Source organism: Gobio gobio (genome assembly GCF_949357685.1).
Source record: "Gobio gobio genome assembly, chromosome: 11".
Lineage (NCBI taxonomy): Eukaryota > Metazoa > Chordata > Actinopteri > Cypriniformes > Gobionidae > Gobio > Gobio gobio.
In genome coordinates, this window is record NC_137104.1 from 12,689,988 (window position 1) to 12,709,932 (window position 19,945).

At 39.5% G+C, this 19,945-nt stretch overlaps 1 protein-coding gene across 1 annotated transcript in view; it reads right to left on the reverse strand.

The window, feature by feature from the left end:
• Window positions 1-4,366: 4,366 nt before the first annotated feature.
• Window positions 4,367-19,945, reverse strand: part of dlgap3 (discs, large homolog-associated protein 3) — a gene marked incomplete at its 3' end in the record, with an annotated part of 31,947 nt that continues 16,368 nt past the window's right edge. Inside the window, exons 5-10 of the mRNA XM_079828885.1 lie at window positions 17,945-18,453; window positions 17,760-17,854; window positions 9,989-10,467; window positions 9,756-9,847; window positions 5,151-5,297; window positions 4,367-4,651 (exon numbers count right to left, since the gene is read on the reverse strand). Coding sequence (XP_079685011.1) covers window positions 4,367-4,651; window positions 5,151-5,297; window positions 9,756-9,847; window positions 9,989-10,467; window positions 17,760-17,854; window positions 17,945-18,453 — 1,607 coding nt within the window. The remainder of the gene's footprint in view (window positions 4,652-5,150; window positions 5,298-9,755; window positions 9,848-9,988; window positions 10,468-17,759; window positions 17,855-17,944; window positions 18,454-19,945) is intronic.

Genomic DNA, 19,945 nt, shown 5'->3' on the forward strand with positions numbered 1-19,945 from the left:
TCAAAATTATCTCAGAGTTTTCCGGTAGTAGGCCTAACCCTTACGAAACAAAAATATATTGCAGTATATTGGAAAATATCATGTAATACATTAGGCGATATATTCCCATATATGGGATTTAATATTTATATTTTCCAATATATTGCAATATATTGAAAGCGGCAATCATTTGTATATTTTGCAATATACTGAAATATATTACATATATTGTATATATGTACCATCAATATATTAACAATATATTATAATATATTTCAAGTAATATATTGGTAAATATATTTTCCTTTCGTAAGGGAAATACGACTTGAGAGCACGTTTAAGTCCATTTTCCGACTAGCAAACTCATTAGAATTCCGATAACACATGAAGGCATGGCGGCGGCGACGACATAAGCTGCAGCGTGCCGCGAGCAAACAAAACGGTAACAAATCTGTTGGTGTGGGCGCTAATAGCACTGATAAACAGGCCTTAACTGAGGCTTATTCTAAAGTGAGTATACTTTTAAACTGATTTTTCAAAAGGTTTAGCCTGTTGAGTGCACTGAATTTCGTGTGAAATATGAGGAAAATAACAGAACACTAACCGGACAGCAGTCATTTTACCTTGCTAAAATAGCTTTATAGTAATTTTTATAAAATGTTTACAACCGTTGACAATATTACATTCTGTTTAGGTTTACCACATCACAGTGTGCCATCTCTCTGATTTAATGATAGTAGACATTGAGCTGTACATCAGTGGCGAGAAAACAAAGACTAAACATGATCCATGATTTTTTTCAGCTGTGCCATATTCATTATAAGGCCTCCACCATTTCTTTTCAACAAACCAGTAAAAGATTCAGATTTATTTCAAATCTGGAAATAATATATTGAAAAAGGTGAAGTTGCAGTAAGCTTGCAGTTTGGTAAAACAATGTAAAACGCATAGATACAAAATCAACTTGGCACTGTTAAACAAATAAATGATAACAAAAAAAAAAAAAATACAACCATAAATAGTGATTAACGTTAATAATCAAATCCTCCACAATGTTCCGAGTAACTCAAAGAACATAAAAAAAGTACAGAATTGTTTTGCTACATCATAAACTGCCCAAATATTATCTCTTCCATTATGAGAGGGGAAGTATTCCTATAGTCTTCAGATCTGCATGTTCATTTGACGATTGCTGTCATGTGATATCTTGCACACAAATGCTAGAGGAGATGGACCTAACATTAGCTGTTATTTTTCAATTAATCTCGTCTCGTCTATTCTCTACATTAGCAGCAATTACAAACATAAGAATCAAATCTAAATCGGGTGGCTCTTTACACATGAACACCCTGGAGAATACAGAATAGATTTTCTCATTACTGTAATAACTTTTTTTTTTTCATTATATATGAAATTATCAATAATACCAGTAATCATCATAACAATCCATTGAATATTAATAATAACAACTTCAATTGCAACAGATATATTTACTGTACATAATACAACGGAACTGAGAAGGTATTTGTAATTACACAGTAATTGTTTGTAAGTCTATGACCCATGTAATTTCCAGTGATCAGTAATGTGGTATAGAATCCAACGTAACGTCTACGTCACACTGCTACAAGCTCCTCTGTGCTACGAAGAAATATTCATCACTTACTCTAGCTAAATCGGTTTACGGCATATACAGAGGCTTCGCCAACACTTTTTAGACTCGTTTTTGTTCAGTTTAAAGGAGCAATGGCAGACAGTTTCAGCCACTCGTTCTGACCTATTAAGAGAACCGACAACATATTGATCGGGTCATGTGTTGACATGGGAAGCTTTACATGATGCAGCCATTAATATTGGATCGGACTAGGTTCCATCATCCATTTACGTTGGAAAATGTTGGTTAGAATAGAAAGGCCATCAAAATGGTCTTTCTGAGCAGTCCATTTGAGCGTCAGATTGATTCCTGTCAGTGCCCGAGAAGGCAAGCGACTTGGCGCAGGGGGGGGAAGTGTGGTCAGTCAGTCTTGCTTGAAATTAAGTTTCGTTGGTATATCAAAAACATATGGCCCTGATAAGAGATCATCCTATTTCTCGCACTGGAAACCCCAAACGGCGTGTCGTACATAGTCTTTCAGTGTTTTGAGAAGGCAGGAAGTCCTTCACAGTGGAAGAGGAAATAGTCTGTTGTGCTTTTCTGTCGCCTGCGTCCGAAAAACGTGTTGACTGTAAATACAACCATTTTGAAGTTTAAAAATGTACAAATGTAAAACAAATAAATAAATAAATAAAAAGGAGATGATTGGCAACAGTAAATAAATAAATAAAAACATACTGCAAATAACTGTCTGACTAATACATTGATTAAAAAAAAAATCCAGTGAGATTAGATACAGAAATGTGTGTAGTTATTGTAAATAAATAGATAAATACTCCTGCCCTTTTTTCCAGACAGAGGATAAAATCTACAGTTTTGATAGACGAGTTTGCTCATTTTTTCATGGATTAATAAAAGCATGCAGGTTACATAGAAACATCCAGTGTGAGGTGGTTATTAGCTGGATGAGGTGTGACAAATCAAATTATTAGAACAATACATATTGTGTGAGTTATATATCTCGTATTGAATATAATACTGAATAGTTAGATTTAAAAAAGCCACACATAGTGCTGTTAGGCACGTGTAGATAGTCAAGACATAGAAAACAGATTATATTTCCCGCCCGTGGACAACATGGCAAGTCTTCTTTTGTCAAAAGTCTTTAAGCAGTCCATTTCGAGGATTGACAAAAGAGGAACGCAACACGGTTCTCGAGTTGCCCGAAGTCTTCTTGAAAGTCCACAGTTGTCACGAACCGAACGCGTAAATTCTTAGACACATATTTGAACACCACTTTTGACAACATATGTTCATCTGCTAATCTAAAAATGTACTTTATAAAATATACATCTTCCAATAAAATATTTCCCATCTTATTCCATGGTTAAACATACCGAAAACAAACAAACAAAAAGAAATGTTCATGCAGTCAACATTTTTTTCCTTTTCTGAAAACAAACATAAGAAGTATGACAATGAGTTTGCAAGAATGATTGTGTGATCTGGTTTCCAGGTTGCTTTCATCCAAATTAAAAGTTGAATGCACACACACACACACACACACACACAATTCATTCTCCCTATCACATTATAATGTTCATTAATGTTTGCTTTCTTCCATAACCACACAAAACTTCACCACTTAAACTAAACTATACTTTTGCCGTAAAGTGGACACACTTTTAGTTCTAAAATCATCTAAAGTATAATATTTATTTTAGTTTGACCCTCAGACAAAATTAAAGAGGGAAATAATAAGATCATTTTGCAAACGTTGTGGGCCAGACCACTGGAAAATGGAACTGGAACTAATCAGAAAAAGTGATTTGATTAATTTCTCCAAAACAAAGTAAAAAAAAAACAAAACGAATAAAATTAAAGCACTCAGGCAAAATGTAGACGCTACATTGATTTCACGGTTTTCATCTGTTACAAAAAAGGCAGAGGGGTGAAATGAACAAGATGCTTAACCTTCCTTCAGAATGATCATTTTTCAGTGTGCAGGTCAAGTGTGAAATTAAGGATTGTCTTCTGCACTCCTGGGACAACCGCTGCTGCTTTTGAAGAGTCTTATGTAGACCATCCTGTCTCAGGAAGCTTGAATGTTTTTGTTGTCTTCTCACTTGGCTGATGAGAAGCCTGAATGCAATTGCAAAGTGATATTGCACTATACAGGAGACGAATCCCTGTGACGATTTGATAACTGGCTTTCAAAAAAGGCATTTATCTTTACTGCAAACGTTGAGTTTTACTACTGCACTGCTAAGACATTCAGTTTCGGGCCCAAATTTACATCAGGGTGCATTGCTCTACTCTGGCCACAAGAGTGCGCTTGTGTCACAGTGAAAGGGGCTACGTCCGCCGCACTGTGGAGTCGATTAAGAAACACGTACACAGCCAAGATTATATCAAAACAATGTCTATTTTGTAAAATAACAAGATAAGATCCTTTTAATATGTGATATTGCACCCGTATGTGTTGGCGTGGTTCATTAAAACAGTCCTAAGGTTTTTATATATGTTTGTGGACTTACAAAAGTCTCAATCTTGTAACACTTGGTTGTGCTGGTTGAGCCCTTTTTTTCTGAGAAGAATAATAACACTTGCTCAACAACAAAAAAGTCAAACAAAATGTGTAAGCTCACATCCAAACACCAGCAGCATACTAGTAGGCCATCTCTAGTTCTCTATCACACTAAAGTAAGGAATTGCACTCTTTGTAACACAGGCGTCTGTGCAGAGGGCCAGAGAAGAGCCGTAGTGGTTGTTGGTTACGGGGGTCCGACTGATTCAGAGTCTTGTCTGAGCCTCTGTGATGTAGATCTCGATGCTGTCAGCGCTCTCCGTGGCGGAATTCTGGCGGAAAGAGGCGGAGCGTTTGGTCTGGAGCAGCCTGCGCCGCGTCTCCAGCTTCTGCCGTTCGCCCACGTCCAGCGATTTCTCCCGTTCGGGGACGCTACGTCCGCGCGAGACCACCAGCATGCCTCCGGCCTCGGCTGTGCTGTCGGCCCTCAGGCTGCCCGTTACGCCACCGATGGGCTTCTTTGGTAATGGCGGTGGAACCTTCTTGTCCTCCTGAGAGGAAGAGCGGGGGAGTGGCGTGACAGCATGGATGACCAATGCAGGGATGGGCGGGAACGCGGGGGAAGGACACCGAAAACGCACACGTACAAGCAGAGGATATGTCAGAGAGGATGGAGACCAGGACATATACGGAGAAGGGACGGCACCATGAAGTTGCAACATAAGAATGATTTGGATTAGTGTATTTAGGATGAGACATGAAAGCAGCAGACAGCAAAAAGAAAGAAAACAGAGATATTAGTTACATATTTGTTAGGCTTTAATATCTCAAAGCAAATGAGCAGGTCTCTAGGCAGTAAATCAGCTGTTATTCCAGAACATGCATGTCTTTTTCCCCCTCTCTAGTTTAGTTCCTTTTCTTGCTGAGGTGTTTGTGTGATGGCAGAGAGCTGCTGGGGCCCAGCACATGAGCGGTTCTCCTGCCCATTGCTGTTTTGGCACTGGAGTGGAGCTGTGCAGTGACTGGAGCAGAGCGGATCTCCACTCTCACCTTCTTCTCGGGAGGCAACCTCCAGCCCGAGTCCTTCAGCCGCTGGAGGTCCTGAAACTTCACTCTGATGTCCTCGATGGCTAGCTGGAGGAGGTCCCAGTAACCGGCCAGATCCTGAGTGGTGGGCTGAGGGTATGATGAAGGATCCTATGAGAAGAGTGGGGGATATTATAGAGTGCCGCAGGTATGACATATTTTTGTAGGCCAAACACTTCTGGTTGCATCGTCCTAAAGGCAACGTTTTTTGAACGAGCTTTTTGTTAAATGCCTTAATATATTTTCATGTTTTACTCTACGGCATAAAATACGATACCTTGTGATTTTACTTGGCTTGAAAATGGCTGTTGCTGAGAAGTGGCTAAATGGGACCACAGAGGTTGTCGGGGACATTAAATGTCCTCACATCGAACAGAAAATCTATTCATTGGTCTGCTCTCAGCCTCGTTGTGTTTATAATCACGCTCTTGCAAACTATTCTAACTCAAACCAAGGTTTATTGATGGTGACAGTAGCTATGTTTTCATCCAAATTTGCACATTTAACTTGTTCAAGAGAACAAAATCGTCACTTCCTGGGAAATTGGTGCAAAATATCTGTAATAAAAATGGTAGTTGCTGGAATTGGGGAAGCTACTGTGGCTCCTTTTTCCTACATCATAAATGACTTGTGTCTCAGAGAGCACAGATTAAACAATAAACGCTGTTATGTTATCTTGCGTTCAGATGCTGGTGTTTGGGAACGCAGTCGTGAGACGCTTCTGGGCGGTCATTTATACCAAATCATTCTGATGAAAGACTTTGGCTCAGGCATTTCATGAGGATTAAACCAACATTTGAGATGCTGTGCAATGAGATTGGTCCGCTGGTTAGTCCAGGTATCCAATCACATCATCTGTTGAGTTAAAGTCTTTGAGTTAAAGAGTTTTTTGTTGCACATCAAGGGATTTATTCAGTAAATAGGATAAAAAAAATACATTTTATGTGCAATTTTAGAACTTTGGCGTTTCATCCAGCGTTTTTTTTTTCATGCAACATCCCAAAAGGTGCATAAAAATAGGTGATTGGAAACATCTATTGAAATCATGTGACTGTGTTTTTTTCCTTACAGGGATTCCTTAAAGGGATAGTTCACTCAAAAATGATCATTCTGTCAGTAATCACTCACCCTCATTTTGAGGTCCAATGAGGTTCATTCTCGTGTTACGCAGCACGTTTAAGCTTCCGCAAGAACCAATGAGGTTCATTCTCATGTTACGCAGCACGTTTAAGCTTCCACAACAACTAATGATGTTCATTCTAGTGTTATGCAACACGTTTGAGCTTCCGCAAGAACCAATGAGGTTCATTCTAGTGTTATGCAGCACGTTTAAGCTTCCGCAAGAACCAATGAGGTTCATTCTCATGTTACGCAGCACGTTGGAGCTTCCACAACAACCAATGAGGTTCATTCTCATGTTACGCAGCACGTTGGAGCTTCGACAACAACCAATGAGGTTCATTCTCGTGTTACGCAGCACGTTGGAGCTTCCACAACAACCAATGAGGTTCATTCTAGTGTTATGCAGCACGTTTAAGCTTCCGCAAAAACCAATGAGGTTTATTCTCATGTTACGCTGCACGTTTAAGCTTCCGCAAGAACCAATGAGGTTCTTTCTAGTGTTATGCAGCAGGTTTAAACTTCCGCAAGAACCAATGAGGTTCATTCACGTGTTGCGCAGCACATTTGATCTTCCGCAAGAACCAATGAGGTTCATTCTCGTGTTACGCAGCACGTTTAAGCTTCCGCAAGAACCAATGAGGTTCATTCTTGTGTTATGCAGCACGTTTAAGCTTCCGCAAGAACCAATGAGGTTCATTCTCGTGTTATGCAGCACGTTTAAGCTTCCGCAAGAACCAATGAGGTTCATTCTCATGTTACGCAGCACGTTTAAGCTTCCACAACAACTAATGATGTTCATTCTAGTGTTATGCAACACGTTTGAGCTTCCGCAAGAACCAATGAGGTTCATTCTAGTTTTATGCAGCACGTTTAAGCTTCCGGAAGAACCAATAAGGTTCATTCTCGTGTTACGCAGCACGTTTGAGTTTCAGCAAGAACCAATGAGGTTCATTCTCGTGTTGCGCAGCACGTTTGATCTTCCGCAAGAACCAATGAGGTTCGTTCTCGTGTTACACAGCACGTTTAAGCTTCCGCAAGAACCAATGAGGTTCATTCTAGTGTTATGCAGCACGTTTAAGCTTCCGCAAGAACCAATGAGGTTCATTCTCATGTTACGCAGCACGTTGGAGCTTCCACAACAACCAATGAGGTTCATTCTCATGTTACGCAGCACGTTGGAGCTTCGACAACAACCAATGAGGTTCATTCTCGTGTTACGCAGCACGTTGGAGCTTCCACAACAACCAATGAGGTTCATTCTAGTGTTATGCAGCACGTTTAAGCTTCCGCAAAAACCAATGAGGTTTATTCTCATGTTACGCTGCACGTTTAAGCTTCCGCAAGAACCAATGAGGTTCTTTCTAGTGTTATGCAGCAGGTTTAAACTTCCGCAAGAACCAATGAGGTTCATTCACGTGTTGCGCAGCACATTTGATCTTCCGCAAGAACCAATGAGGTTCATTCTCGTGTTACGCAGCACGTTTAAGCTTCCGCAAGAACCAATGAGGTTCATTCTCGTGTTACGCAGCACGTTTGATCTTCGGCGAGAACCAATGAGGTTCATTCTTGTGTTATGCAGCACGTTTAAGCTTCCGCAAGAACCAATGAGGTTCATTCTCGTGTTATGCAGCACGTTTGATCTTCCGCAAGAACCAATGAGGTTCATTCTCGTGTTACGCAGCACGTTTGATCTTCGGCAAGAACCAATGAGGTTCATTCTTGTGTTACGCAGCGCTTTTGATCTTCCGCAAGAACCAATGAGGTTCATTCTAGTGTTACGCAGCACGTTGGAGATTCCGCAAGAACCAATGAGGTTCATTCTCGTGTTACGCAGCACGTTTGATCTTCCGCAACAACCAATGAGGTTCATTCTCGTGTTACGCAGCATGTTTGAGCTTCAGCAAGAACCGATGATGTTCATTCTTGTGTTACGCAGCACGTTTGAGCTTCTGCAAGAACCAATGAGGTTCATTCTAGTGTTACGCAGCACGTTTAAGCTTCCGCAAGAACCAATGAGGTTTGTTCTCGCACATCAAGCAAGTTCGGTTGAAGTTTCTGAAATAAAGCGATTGTGTCTCTTCAGAAAAATGTATTTTTACGATCTCTTTATTAACTTTTGAATTTTCAAAGTGGTAGTTGTGTAGCTGTCTATAGAGGGACAGAAAGTTCTCAGATTTCATCAAAAAGATTTGTGTACTGAAGATTTGTGTTTGGAACGACAAGGTGAGTAATTAATGGCAGAATTTTCATCTTCGGGTGAACTATCTCTTTAAACGTAACTGTAAATGGTTCATATTATATTCCATTATACTGTGAAATACCAGAGGTGGACAAAGTACACAACTCTATTACTTGAGTAAAAGTAAAAGTACTACTGGTCAAATATTACTCCGTTACAAGTGAAAGTTCTAAAAACTGATTTTTACTTAAGTAAAAGTACAGAAGTATTTGTTTTTAAAAGTACTTAAGTATTAAAAGTAAATTTCATTTTTTATGTCAATGCATTATTTTATTATTGTTGCATTGTTGTATAAATGCACATTATGCCATCATGTTGGTTTAAGCCAGTCAGTGATGCTCCATCCGACATGCTAGCATACGACTACCTTAAACTCATTTCTTTACATTTAGAGTGTCCGTATAGAGTGTTGTAACTTTAAGTATTGAAATTTTCAATTTCTTGTATAAAAGTTACAAAGCTCTTTACAAAGCTGCTGTCACTTTACGGCTGAATGCATGGACCCTATACTCTGATACGCATCCGATATTCTCCCAACTGTTTACTCTTCTCCTTCTCCCAGACATCTACATTTTTGAAAATTTTATGAGACATGCATCAAAGTGTATGCCAACTAAACTAATCTTTTGAGAAAACTGAAACATACATTTTAAGTAGCCATGGGTGCACACACTGTGCCGAGGAACCGTCGTCTTCCATTTTGCCATAAACTGATCAGTGTTTAAAAAATGTTGGCAAACTTCACATGACCCTACAAGAGTGATTACTGATAGGCTGTCTGCAAAAAAAAAAAAAAAAAAAACTTTTAAAGAAGACAAAAATCATCCACTGACTTTTAAAGCTGCTACAGAAACGACTTTCGACTTTGAGGACCTTGATAGAAATGTAGTGGAGTAAAAAGTAGGATATTTGTCTTTCAAATGTAGTGAAGTAAAAGTAAAAGTATCCCTAAAAAATAATACTCCAGTAAAGTACAGATACTCAAAAAGTGTACTTAAGTACAGTACTCAAGTAAATGTACTTAGTTACTGTCCACCTCTGTGAAATACTGTCAAATTTACTAAGATCTCGGTCATCATGTGGCTTTTTGTTGTACCACCTGTATTATTATGGTGGTTATTTTAAGATAACAACATAAGACAAAGATAAAAGGCAAGTAAGGACGTCCTCCCTTTTATCCACAACAGAAAGAGTTACAAAGCACTCACCACACTCTGTTGACACATCCTGAAGAACTGCTGGACTCTTTGTGACATGAGCATCTGAGCACTGCCGACAGCTCCTCTGATGAGTTCCAACACTAAACCACAAAACAAACCAATGAGGAGGGGGCAGCAAAATACAACAGATTCAAGACCCCATGAAATCAAAATGAGTGTTTTGTGGCTTTTAGTCAATGTCATGTCTGATCCAACCATCTCTTCTGTTATTCCTCACTCACCGTCTTCCGGCAGTTCATTCGTCTCTGCCTCTCTCTCCATGTTCTGGCACCATCCCTCCATCCTCTCTACCTCTGTCTGCAGGAGCCGGAGGAAGAACTCCCCGTCCCGTAAGCAGGGTGAGGCTCTGCCCGAATCTGGGAGGCTCCGAGGGCCCTCGCTCCAAACTCCCACTCCGCGCTCAGGGGCCAGAGGCAGAGGAGAGTGGGAGCGGGGCAGGGCCCTCAGTTCTGGAGCGCCGGGCTCGGTGGTGTAACCGCTGTGGTAATCCTCACGGTAGGCCCACTGGCCCTGTGTGTGCACTGTGCGGTACTCTGCAAACTGACCGGCTGATTCTGGTTCAGACGAGTGGCGCTGGAATGAGCAGCCAAACTGCAGGCCCTTGTCTTGAGTGGGGACCGTCAGCCCACCAAAACCCTCTGTCTCAAGGTCAGCCTGGACACTTGCTGTCACACTGTTGGAGCGTTTGAAACGGGCTCGTCTGGAGCAAACAACAACAGAAGAATTAAACTCAAATGTAGTGGTAGACCGATATAACTATATGTAGTTACTGATATAGTGATATTTAACTCATTTATGACGTAACATTGATTGCTGCAAAAGTAATTTCAACTTGTCCCTGGTTTTCTTTAAACATACCAAAAAGGAGGCATTTACAATGAAGTAAATGGGTCCAATTTATGAAGGAATGTGAAGCTCATACATTAAAAAAACATTTTCAATTCTGTTAAATGTGTGTATTATTTGAGCTTTAAAAAATGTGTGGCGTTGCATTCCATAGCAACAAAGTTGTAAAATTGGATGCAACTTTGCAGAGTAAAGGTTAGAAAGCTTTTTTTTTCACACTAAAATCATATTAACACAGCCGTTCTGATGTAATTTCTTGGATTCATGAAATGAGTTGGTCTTGGCTCCCTATCACATGTAAATTGTGTGTAAAACAATCAAATGTTCTTCTAGGCAAACTGATAACTTGCTTTATTGACACTATTTCACAAGTTTGATTGCCCTGTCTTTTTATTTTTATTTATATTTTTTTTGTAGCTGAGAGTTGAAAACTCTTACATTTTGGGTAAAATGCAGCAATCGTCACTGTCACTTTTTACCCAGCCGTCCAGTCACTGTGGAGGGGCGGGACAAATACTACAACAACCAGTCATCCTACTTGTACAATCTGAACAGCAATTAAGTTAATATTGCTGGTTATTGCATTTTTATATTCAGTAATATTCTTCAAAATGAGTGCACATTACGGCCTGGCCAGACTGATCTCATGAAATAGCGTATGTATGACACGCCAATTCGCTATGCCATTTTGGCGTGCTATCAAGAAGCATAATCGCTTTTTAGCGTGTTTATCAACGCCGTTTCATTCTATTCGCCTACACTGCTCCTACCCCTAAACCTACCCATCAAACACACATACATACACACACACACACACACACTGCCCATGCCCCTAAACCTACCCATCACAAAAAAACATTCTGCATTTTTACATTTTCAAAAAAGCATCATTTAGTATGTTTATAAATCCATTTACATTCACGCGGAATCACACGGCGTTGACATACACACGGCATACACATGATACACGCGGAATCACACGGCGTACACATACACGCGGAGATGATGTTCGTTTCGGCGTACACATACACGCGGAGATGATGTTCGTTTTGGCGTACACATACACGCGGAGATGATGTTCCTTTTGGCGTACACATACACGCGGAGATGATGTTCGTTTCGGCATACACATACACGCGGAATCACACGGCGTAGACATACACACGGATAGCTCAAAATGCGTACAGATAACACGCCATTTGGCTTTAGAAAGTGGCGTGTATGTTTACGCAAAGTCATGATGTCATGTTGGCCTGGCATATTCTGTATCATCATCATCATAGCAACCAAAGCATCTCAGCTGGAAAAATGCTGCGCATCCAAAGCGCTCTCATTCATTTAAGTAACATTTAAGTATCAAATCGCATAGTGTTAGTAAATCCAGAGGAGAGTTTTTGGGAAGGTCAGTTTTACGTGCAAAATACTCATATTTCCCATGTTATTTATGTTTTGTGGCTATACTATTGAAAGTATTTTAACGGTTACAGATTTGCTCCAATCATTTCCATTGTAAGTGCTGCAACTATAACAGAGACTGCAACAACCGTAACCCTCGTTCCCTGAAGGAGGGAACGGAGACGTTACGTCGATGATTGATGTAATGGGATCCCATTACGTCAGTCATCGACATAAAGTCGAACATGACTGACTGAAAGGGAACGTCTCGGTTACCTATATAACCTCGTTCCCTGAAGGGACGTTACGTGGAGGACTAACGTAATGGGATTCCTGTTCAGTGCTGTTCAGTCACTTGTTTTTTTGAGGAAAATGAAGGACACATGGAAATTATGTTTTGTGGAAATCAACATTATGCCAAATATACTGTTGATTGAGCGTGTACTAATTAAACCTACTAAACCACACCTTTAATAAAAGTTTTAATACCAAAAATACATGAAATATGACCCCAGTGACTGCTAAATCAAGAAGGAGGCTGACAATGGTAATTAATGGTCAAAAGGCACAAAGCTAATTTATGGATGAGTGACAGTGACATCATTTCACAGGTTTTGCTGTGTTGCGTAATGGCTGCCTAATTATACCCTCTCACCTCACTCCGTGTTCCTAGCACGTACACCCACTGCATGTGCGTTTGCTTGCGCGTGTGAACCTTGCACCTGCACCTCTTGCTCATCTAACACTGACACAATCACACTCCCCACCTCAGAAATAAACCAACCACCCCTGACAATGTTTCACCAATTAGGAGAATGAAGAGAAACATGAGAGATTTAAAGTTTTTAGTCCATTAGATTCATTTGAGCTAATCTATAGTGCACTGGTTCTCAACAGCTTAGACTTCATATTCAAGTACGGAATCAATATATGTATATATATATATATGGGATGGAAATTGTAGACAACTTAATTATTACTTTTAATAAATAAAAAGAAATACAATTCTATGGAGCTACTAAAGGGACACGTTGATGGAAAAAATATGAAATGGGAGAATTTTTTTTAAAAAATGCTTTTGCATTCGCTCGCAAAAGTTCCGCGTTCCCCCAAGAAATGCTGCGTTCCCTCGCAAAACCTTCAAGCACGGCCAAACTTACCATGCAGCCAATGGCCCCGCCCAGTAGGGCCCCCCTCCATTACCCATTTACGTTTGTTTGATTTGTTCAGTTATATGCGATTGCCAGTCAGAAATTATTAGCCGCATTTCTACTGTCTGGCCAGTGCGAGTGAGAGCTAAAAACAGGCCAGCCAGGCAGTACCGTCGCAAAGGCTGTGCCAAGTGTGCAACCGCACAGGGCCTCGCGCCTCACCAGGGCCTCACGCAAATGTAAAGACGACAGCTGACTTGATGATGTAAAGCCAATAGTTAAAGTTTATGCTTTTGTACTATAATAGTAAAAAAAAAACATAGCTAAAAGTGTGTATCGTGATGCTTTATTATTCTGCTTGTTAAAAATGTATTATGCAGTAACTTGCAAAAGCCTATTTCTCTGTGCGTGTATTAATGCGCATGCATGTCAGTCAGCACTGCATCGCACGTCAAGTTCATAGAGCTTTATTCCCAGTCCATTCAAATTTCAGATTTTGGCCGCCTCTGACATGTGTCAAACCAAAGATATTACCTACGAAGTTCAAGTAAATACGCTAGAAATGCGCGCTCATTCAAGGATGTGCATTTACTGCATGGACGGAGAAAGCGTGGACGCCTGCATTTCATCTGACGGTATGCACAAAAGGTTTTTTATTTAACACTATTAAAGTTAAATAAGCATAACCTAACTATTACTCACCTGTCGGAGCATCAGTGAGAGCAATGGCACCGCAGAACAAGTAAAACCTACTCTATCTCTTGACGTTTTAAACGTTTTTAAATCTGAAAACTGCAAAAAGCAACGAAATTGTCAGACATCCATTTTGTTCATGTTCACAGAGGAAATACTGAAAAACAGTGCTGGTCCTCTCAATACTGTCTGTTTATAATTTTACCGACTGAGAAATCACTTCTGATGATTCAGTGAGAGAGCAGTCCAAACTAATTCAAGTGCATTCAGGGCGTTTTGCAAACGCGTTATACCCATTCATAATTTAGAACATATTTTTAGCGTCAAAATGTGCGCACTGCCCAGTTCAGTTACACAGTTTAACTTCTCAAACCTGCTGTTAAACTATATATATGATTTCCCCCCTTAAATATCCACATAAACAACAAATTGTTCGTCACTATAGCAACAGTAGACCCCCGTTAATAGGCTATACCCCCGGGCCTCGCACATCACGTTCGCACAGGGCCTCACACCCCCCTTGCGACGGGCCTGCAGCCAGGGATCATCCGACTGTGAGCTTCAAGGCCATAATAAAATGCCGTAAACTGATATTTAGCATTACTTCACATAGAAGAACACACATGTTGAATCGCATCTGCTCCATTGTGATCACATGGCTACTTTAAACAGCTTCATTAAGGCTTTTAGCTCAAAAGAGCGCATATTTAGAAAGATCTTGATAAATTATCTTGTTCACATCTCATTTCTTTTACAGAGAATTAACGTTTCTATTAATTTCCCACTAAATGATGCGATCTGAAGAGTTTTGAGCGCTCTCCCGTGTCACTGTCATCACATTACAGTGGGGCAGAAATATCATCAAAATGATTAAAAAAAAACATTTAATGAGTTCCTGTTTTTTCTTATATTTATAACATAAGCCTATGATATAGGCTATGAGTTATCACACAAGCAAGAGTGCTGTTTATCCGAAACATCTGCACGATCGCAAATGTGACATTGATTTTATACAACAGTTCAATAAACAAGCAACTGACTAACTTTCATAGACAAAACACATTCTGTTTTTGCTCTGTTAAAGAAAATGGAACACACAGCAGAACCGCTATGTCTCCGAGCAACACAATAAGGAATAAAACAAAGAAACAGCATATTTGAACAAATCAGACGATTAAATGATTCAATTTTATTCAATTATAAATACAGTCGTTTGTTTAGTTAAAGGGGTCATGAATTGAGAAACCAACTTTTCATTCAGCCTTTGATATATAAAAGTTAATCGTGATATAAGAAAATCCTGTAAGTTTCAGAGCTGAAAACTTCCTTGTTAGTCAAAAAAAGCTTTTATTGACACCAGGCCCAGATCTCCGAATATGCCACACCTTGACGTCAACATGTTGTGAAACACCGCCTCAACAGAACGCCTGATTCTGTAGCCCCGCCCACCGACTCGTGGAGCTAAACAGATCGCGCTACCGAGCAATAAACGTGCTGAAGATAGCAAGATATTGCGCTGTGCCTGGTTGTGGAAGAACACAGTCGCTGCATAAGCTTCCTTCGGATTCTAATATTGGGAATGTGTGGTCGAATTTCGAGCTCACGTGGGAAAGACATTGAGCGTTTGTTCCTACATTTTACCATGGATTCGTTTGTAAACAAAAGACTGGATTTGCAGACAGGATGAGATTACATGAATGAATGAAGCAACACACTTGTGTGAGTAAAACATGTTTTTTATATGTGATAGTGGTAAGTTATGTTTAGTTAGAGACGTACACATAATCAATATATATCAAACGATCTGCAACAATGCAAAACTGTCAAAGGGCTAGCAAAGTCCAAGGTCCTGGGGCTAAGTGTTTTCCAGACGGGCTACCAATACGTATCATTTTAAATATTGAAATAACATCCCTTTCTTTATGCGTGTTGTTCACTCTCTTGACTTGATATTTGAAGGAAAAATACAATAGCGGAAGTTTAGATCATGCTGTCTGCAACGAACTTGGCGTGTGTGCGTGATGCACGGTTCACGTTATATTAACCAATCGGGTGGGCCAAGTAATATAAAAATAACTTTCCAATTAATTGCGGGTGGATGAGAAATAAATCATTGTGTTTGTCTAATAAAGACATTTTGCGAGCCCTAGCTGTGGGACGAATCGTTCCGGTTGTCGTTTTCCAACATGCTTTCAAAACAATGCCTCACGTGGGGGAGCTGAAGCTCATTAAATATGCATAGCTTATCCAATCACAGCAGTGGGCGTTTACTTCCAAGTCTTCAGTGTGGCACGCCCATAAAAAAACGGGCATTTCTTGAGAGAGGCTCAAAACCAGGGCAGAAAATAGCCCTTTTACTTATTCATTATGTTTTTGAATGTAAAAACCACACCAACTGCATAAGTAGACCTCAGACAACAGTATACATTTAAAAAAAAAAAGCCAGTTCATGACCCCTTTAAATGAATTAGCATTTTTGAACAAATAGTTTAAAATAAAGGATTCAACTCACTCATTGGCGCCACCTAATGGCGGTTTTAGTTTCATAGTTAAAAAGTACACTTATAAAATAATTTAATATTTCTACATTAAAATGTTACATTTAAAACATTAATATCTTAACATAATTTATGCAATTATCATTTGCTGTGTAAATCCATACATGACATGTCTGAGCTGCATTAAAGAGTATGTGTATATCCAAAGATAGATTTTATTGATACTGACTTCATTTTGTTGGTAATAATAGCCGTACTATAGAAGCTTGTAATTCAGTGTCTTTGTATTCTGATTTAATTTATTGATTACATTTAAGAAATCTGACAGAAGAGGACAGAAATGACAATACATTTAACAATACTGTTAATCTCTGGTCTAACCAAACATAACTTTTTATTGCTGAGTGTTATTTCAGGGTTTGATCTTCTCTCAACTCAGAGAGCACATCCAGTATTTTATTTGATTATAATTACTATTTTATATTACTGCTAAACTTTGACTAGGCTATGCATGGCATATTAAAGCATGGCTGTGCATATTAATTGTTCTAGGAACCTCAAAGCATATTTAAATCTTTGTGTATTTTGTGCTCTATAATGCTTCTAGTTGAGGTCATTTGTTGCGTAGGAAGGGCCCAAATATAAACTCAAGCCCAGTCCCCCAAGTCCTGCCCTGTTTGCGAGAGAATGCAACGTTTCTCAGGGGAACGTAAAATTCCATTGCCAATTGATGAGAACTTCAATAATAATAACGTGTACAGTAAAAATGTATTGAAAAAGTTGCATTTAAACAAAAATTGTTAATGACTTTTTAAAGGAGGCATAAATGCAATCAAATAATTTGCCTTAACTATATATTAAACAATACTATATTTTTTAGCATTCATTAATATTATAAAATATTGTAAAAAAACGTTATCAACATGTTACTGTACTGATTCGTTACGTGTCTCTTTGAATCACTGAAAAAGAACACCATTTGATTTATTATTCTTAAATGGAACAATTCATGACATTCCTGAAACAGGCTTACAACCCTATTTATCATATTAAAAACAGAAACAATTGTAACACATTTAATATACATAGTTAAAATGGGCTGTCTTTCTCTTTTGGGAAAGATTATCGATGCTACTCATAGTGCACTCGAGCGTTAAAAAATAATTAAATGCTGTCTAGAATGAGAAATGTCCTTCCCACTAATACCACCTGCTACCAACCAGCAATAGCAAGTAACAACTCATGATTCATGACTATCATGTAAACGAAAGAGGTGGGGAGCCCTTCAATACTCATTTAATTGCAAATACATAAACACAGGAAAGATGTCTGTGCTATTTAATTCCATTTGTTATGGAAAATGTTATGGGATTTTTAGACAGAGAGAAAAATGAAATAGCTAGATCTACCTTTTGTCATCCTCCACCTGAACGCCTATGGAGTGCACCTCTCTCAGCGCTTTGCCTTCAGGGTCTGAGTCAGACAAAGTCTCTGAGCTGTCCACCTGGAAAACACACAGAGAGACATTTAACAAAATGTTGCACAGGAGAGAGAGATGAGTCTGAATCTCTCAGGGGATAGTCCCCTCTTATACCTGCACTGCAATAGAGGGTCTCCATTTCCTCCCTCGTCCTTCCTGTTTGAACTCCTCTCCTCCAGTCAGTGCTTTCGCTAGGGACATGCTGTTCTGGGGCAGAGAGGCCGATTTTCCCAGGCTGCCTCCAGCCCGCTCCCTGGATCCCCGAGGCCCCTCCAGTAGGTTATCGGCCGAGCTGCTGTGTTTCGGTTTCAGTGGACCAGGTCCACCAGGGTAGCCGATGCTCTGAAGGGCCCTGCCATTCAGACTCTCTGCGGAGTTGCTGCTCTGTCTGACCCGCGTCGTGGTCCCGCCGAGGTAATGCCCACCTCTTGAGGTACGGCCCCCGCTGCTCTCCGTCAGGTCCACCGAGTTGCTGTGCTGTCTGGGCCGGACCAAAACAGGCTGTCCTGTACTCTGGAAGTAAGCGTCCTGAGTGGACTCAGTGCTGCTTTGAGCTGTCACAGAAATCATTGGCTTGGACATGCGAGGGGGAAGAGGAGGGGGTCCTTTCCTGTATGGGAACACTAGACCTACAAAGACAGAAAGGATTTGTTGTGACCTGTATTCAAACATATTCATTTGAAAAATGAATGGCTGTTCACTCAAAACAATCCTTTGATTTAACTCTCCACTGAAGAAGGGAAATCATTAGTAAGGAGAACGTTGAGAAAGGTAAGGATGCAAAGACTTACAACAGTACAATGCCTGCAAAAGTCCTCAAGTACTAGGCCCATTTTTCGGTTTGATTTTATTTTGATGGTTCCTTTAACATATTCTGTTGAATTTAAGTAACGTTGCACCTACATGTCTACAAACTCTCATTAGAGTGTTAGTAGAGTATTAGTAGACTGGGAAGGTTAGGGTTTGAATAAGTTGACATGTACTTGCAAAGTTGATCAGTAGAATGTCTGTTGGAGGACCATCACAATAAAGAGTTAGCAGATGTTAAGCAGACAGTCTACTAATACTCTAATGAGAGTTAGTTTACACTAACTGGTAGTTGCAAAGTTAAAATACAACCAAGACAAACATGTAGCACCTTTAAAGGAACACAATGTTTAAAATTTCAGCCTCTGAGTTTCGTTTGACCGTAACGCAAAATGAAAAAAATGACAATGTTCATGACTACTGTTAGCTTTTTTACTGTAAGTGTTTGTATAAAGTTTATAAAAACATTTCTGCACATTTCGATATATGCTGTAATATACAATATGGCCTAAAACATAAGTACAACTCTTTGCAAATTATTTTATATTTACATCATACATATGTATTTGTGTAGTTTTATAATTTTACAGTTATACAGGTTTTTTGAAACCTTTGATTACAATACAAAACTCTAATAGACAGATAAATGTACAGTCACAATCATTTTATATCATAAATAATTTTTTTCCCTTGCCGAGCTATAATACGGCTTCTTAACACAGAAAAGCATTACAATTTACAGAATAGAGAATTGTGAGAATGCATATAGATATATGCAAATTTAGTTTCTATATAGAGAAGACAGAAACATAGAGAAATGTATATACATTATAGCCTAAAAATCCCCAATCGAGAATCATCATTCAAAAGCTTTAGACACATCCTCATGGCTTAAGAAACATCCGCTCGCGCACACACACAAGCTCTTGAGAGCGCAGACATAAAATTCAGTGGGACGCACTCGGAGATTAAATGAGTTTAAAAAAAAAGCATGCCTAAGCCCTCCTTCCATCTCTCCTGTCCTCTCCTCATCCCTCTCTCTTAAGAACACTCACACTCCGGTGTGTATCATGAGTGTTGCCTTGGGAAACTGCAGATGGATGCTTTTGACACTTCACAAGGGCTTTAATAAATCTCCTGTGAGAGTCTCTACTCTAAACGAGAGAATAAGGGACAATGGAAAAAAGATGGAAAGTCATCCAAATAATAGAGAGAACAAAAAATCATTGCAATTACGACCATGCAGTTAATTTTTTACACAGATTTTGTCTTTTGGCTTTTGTCCTCTCTTTTGGATTTTGTCACATT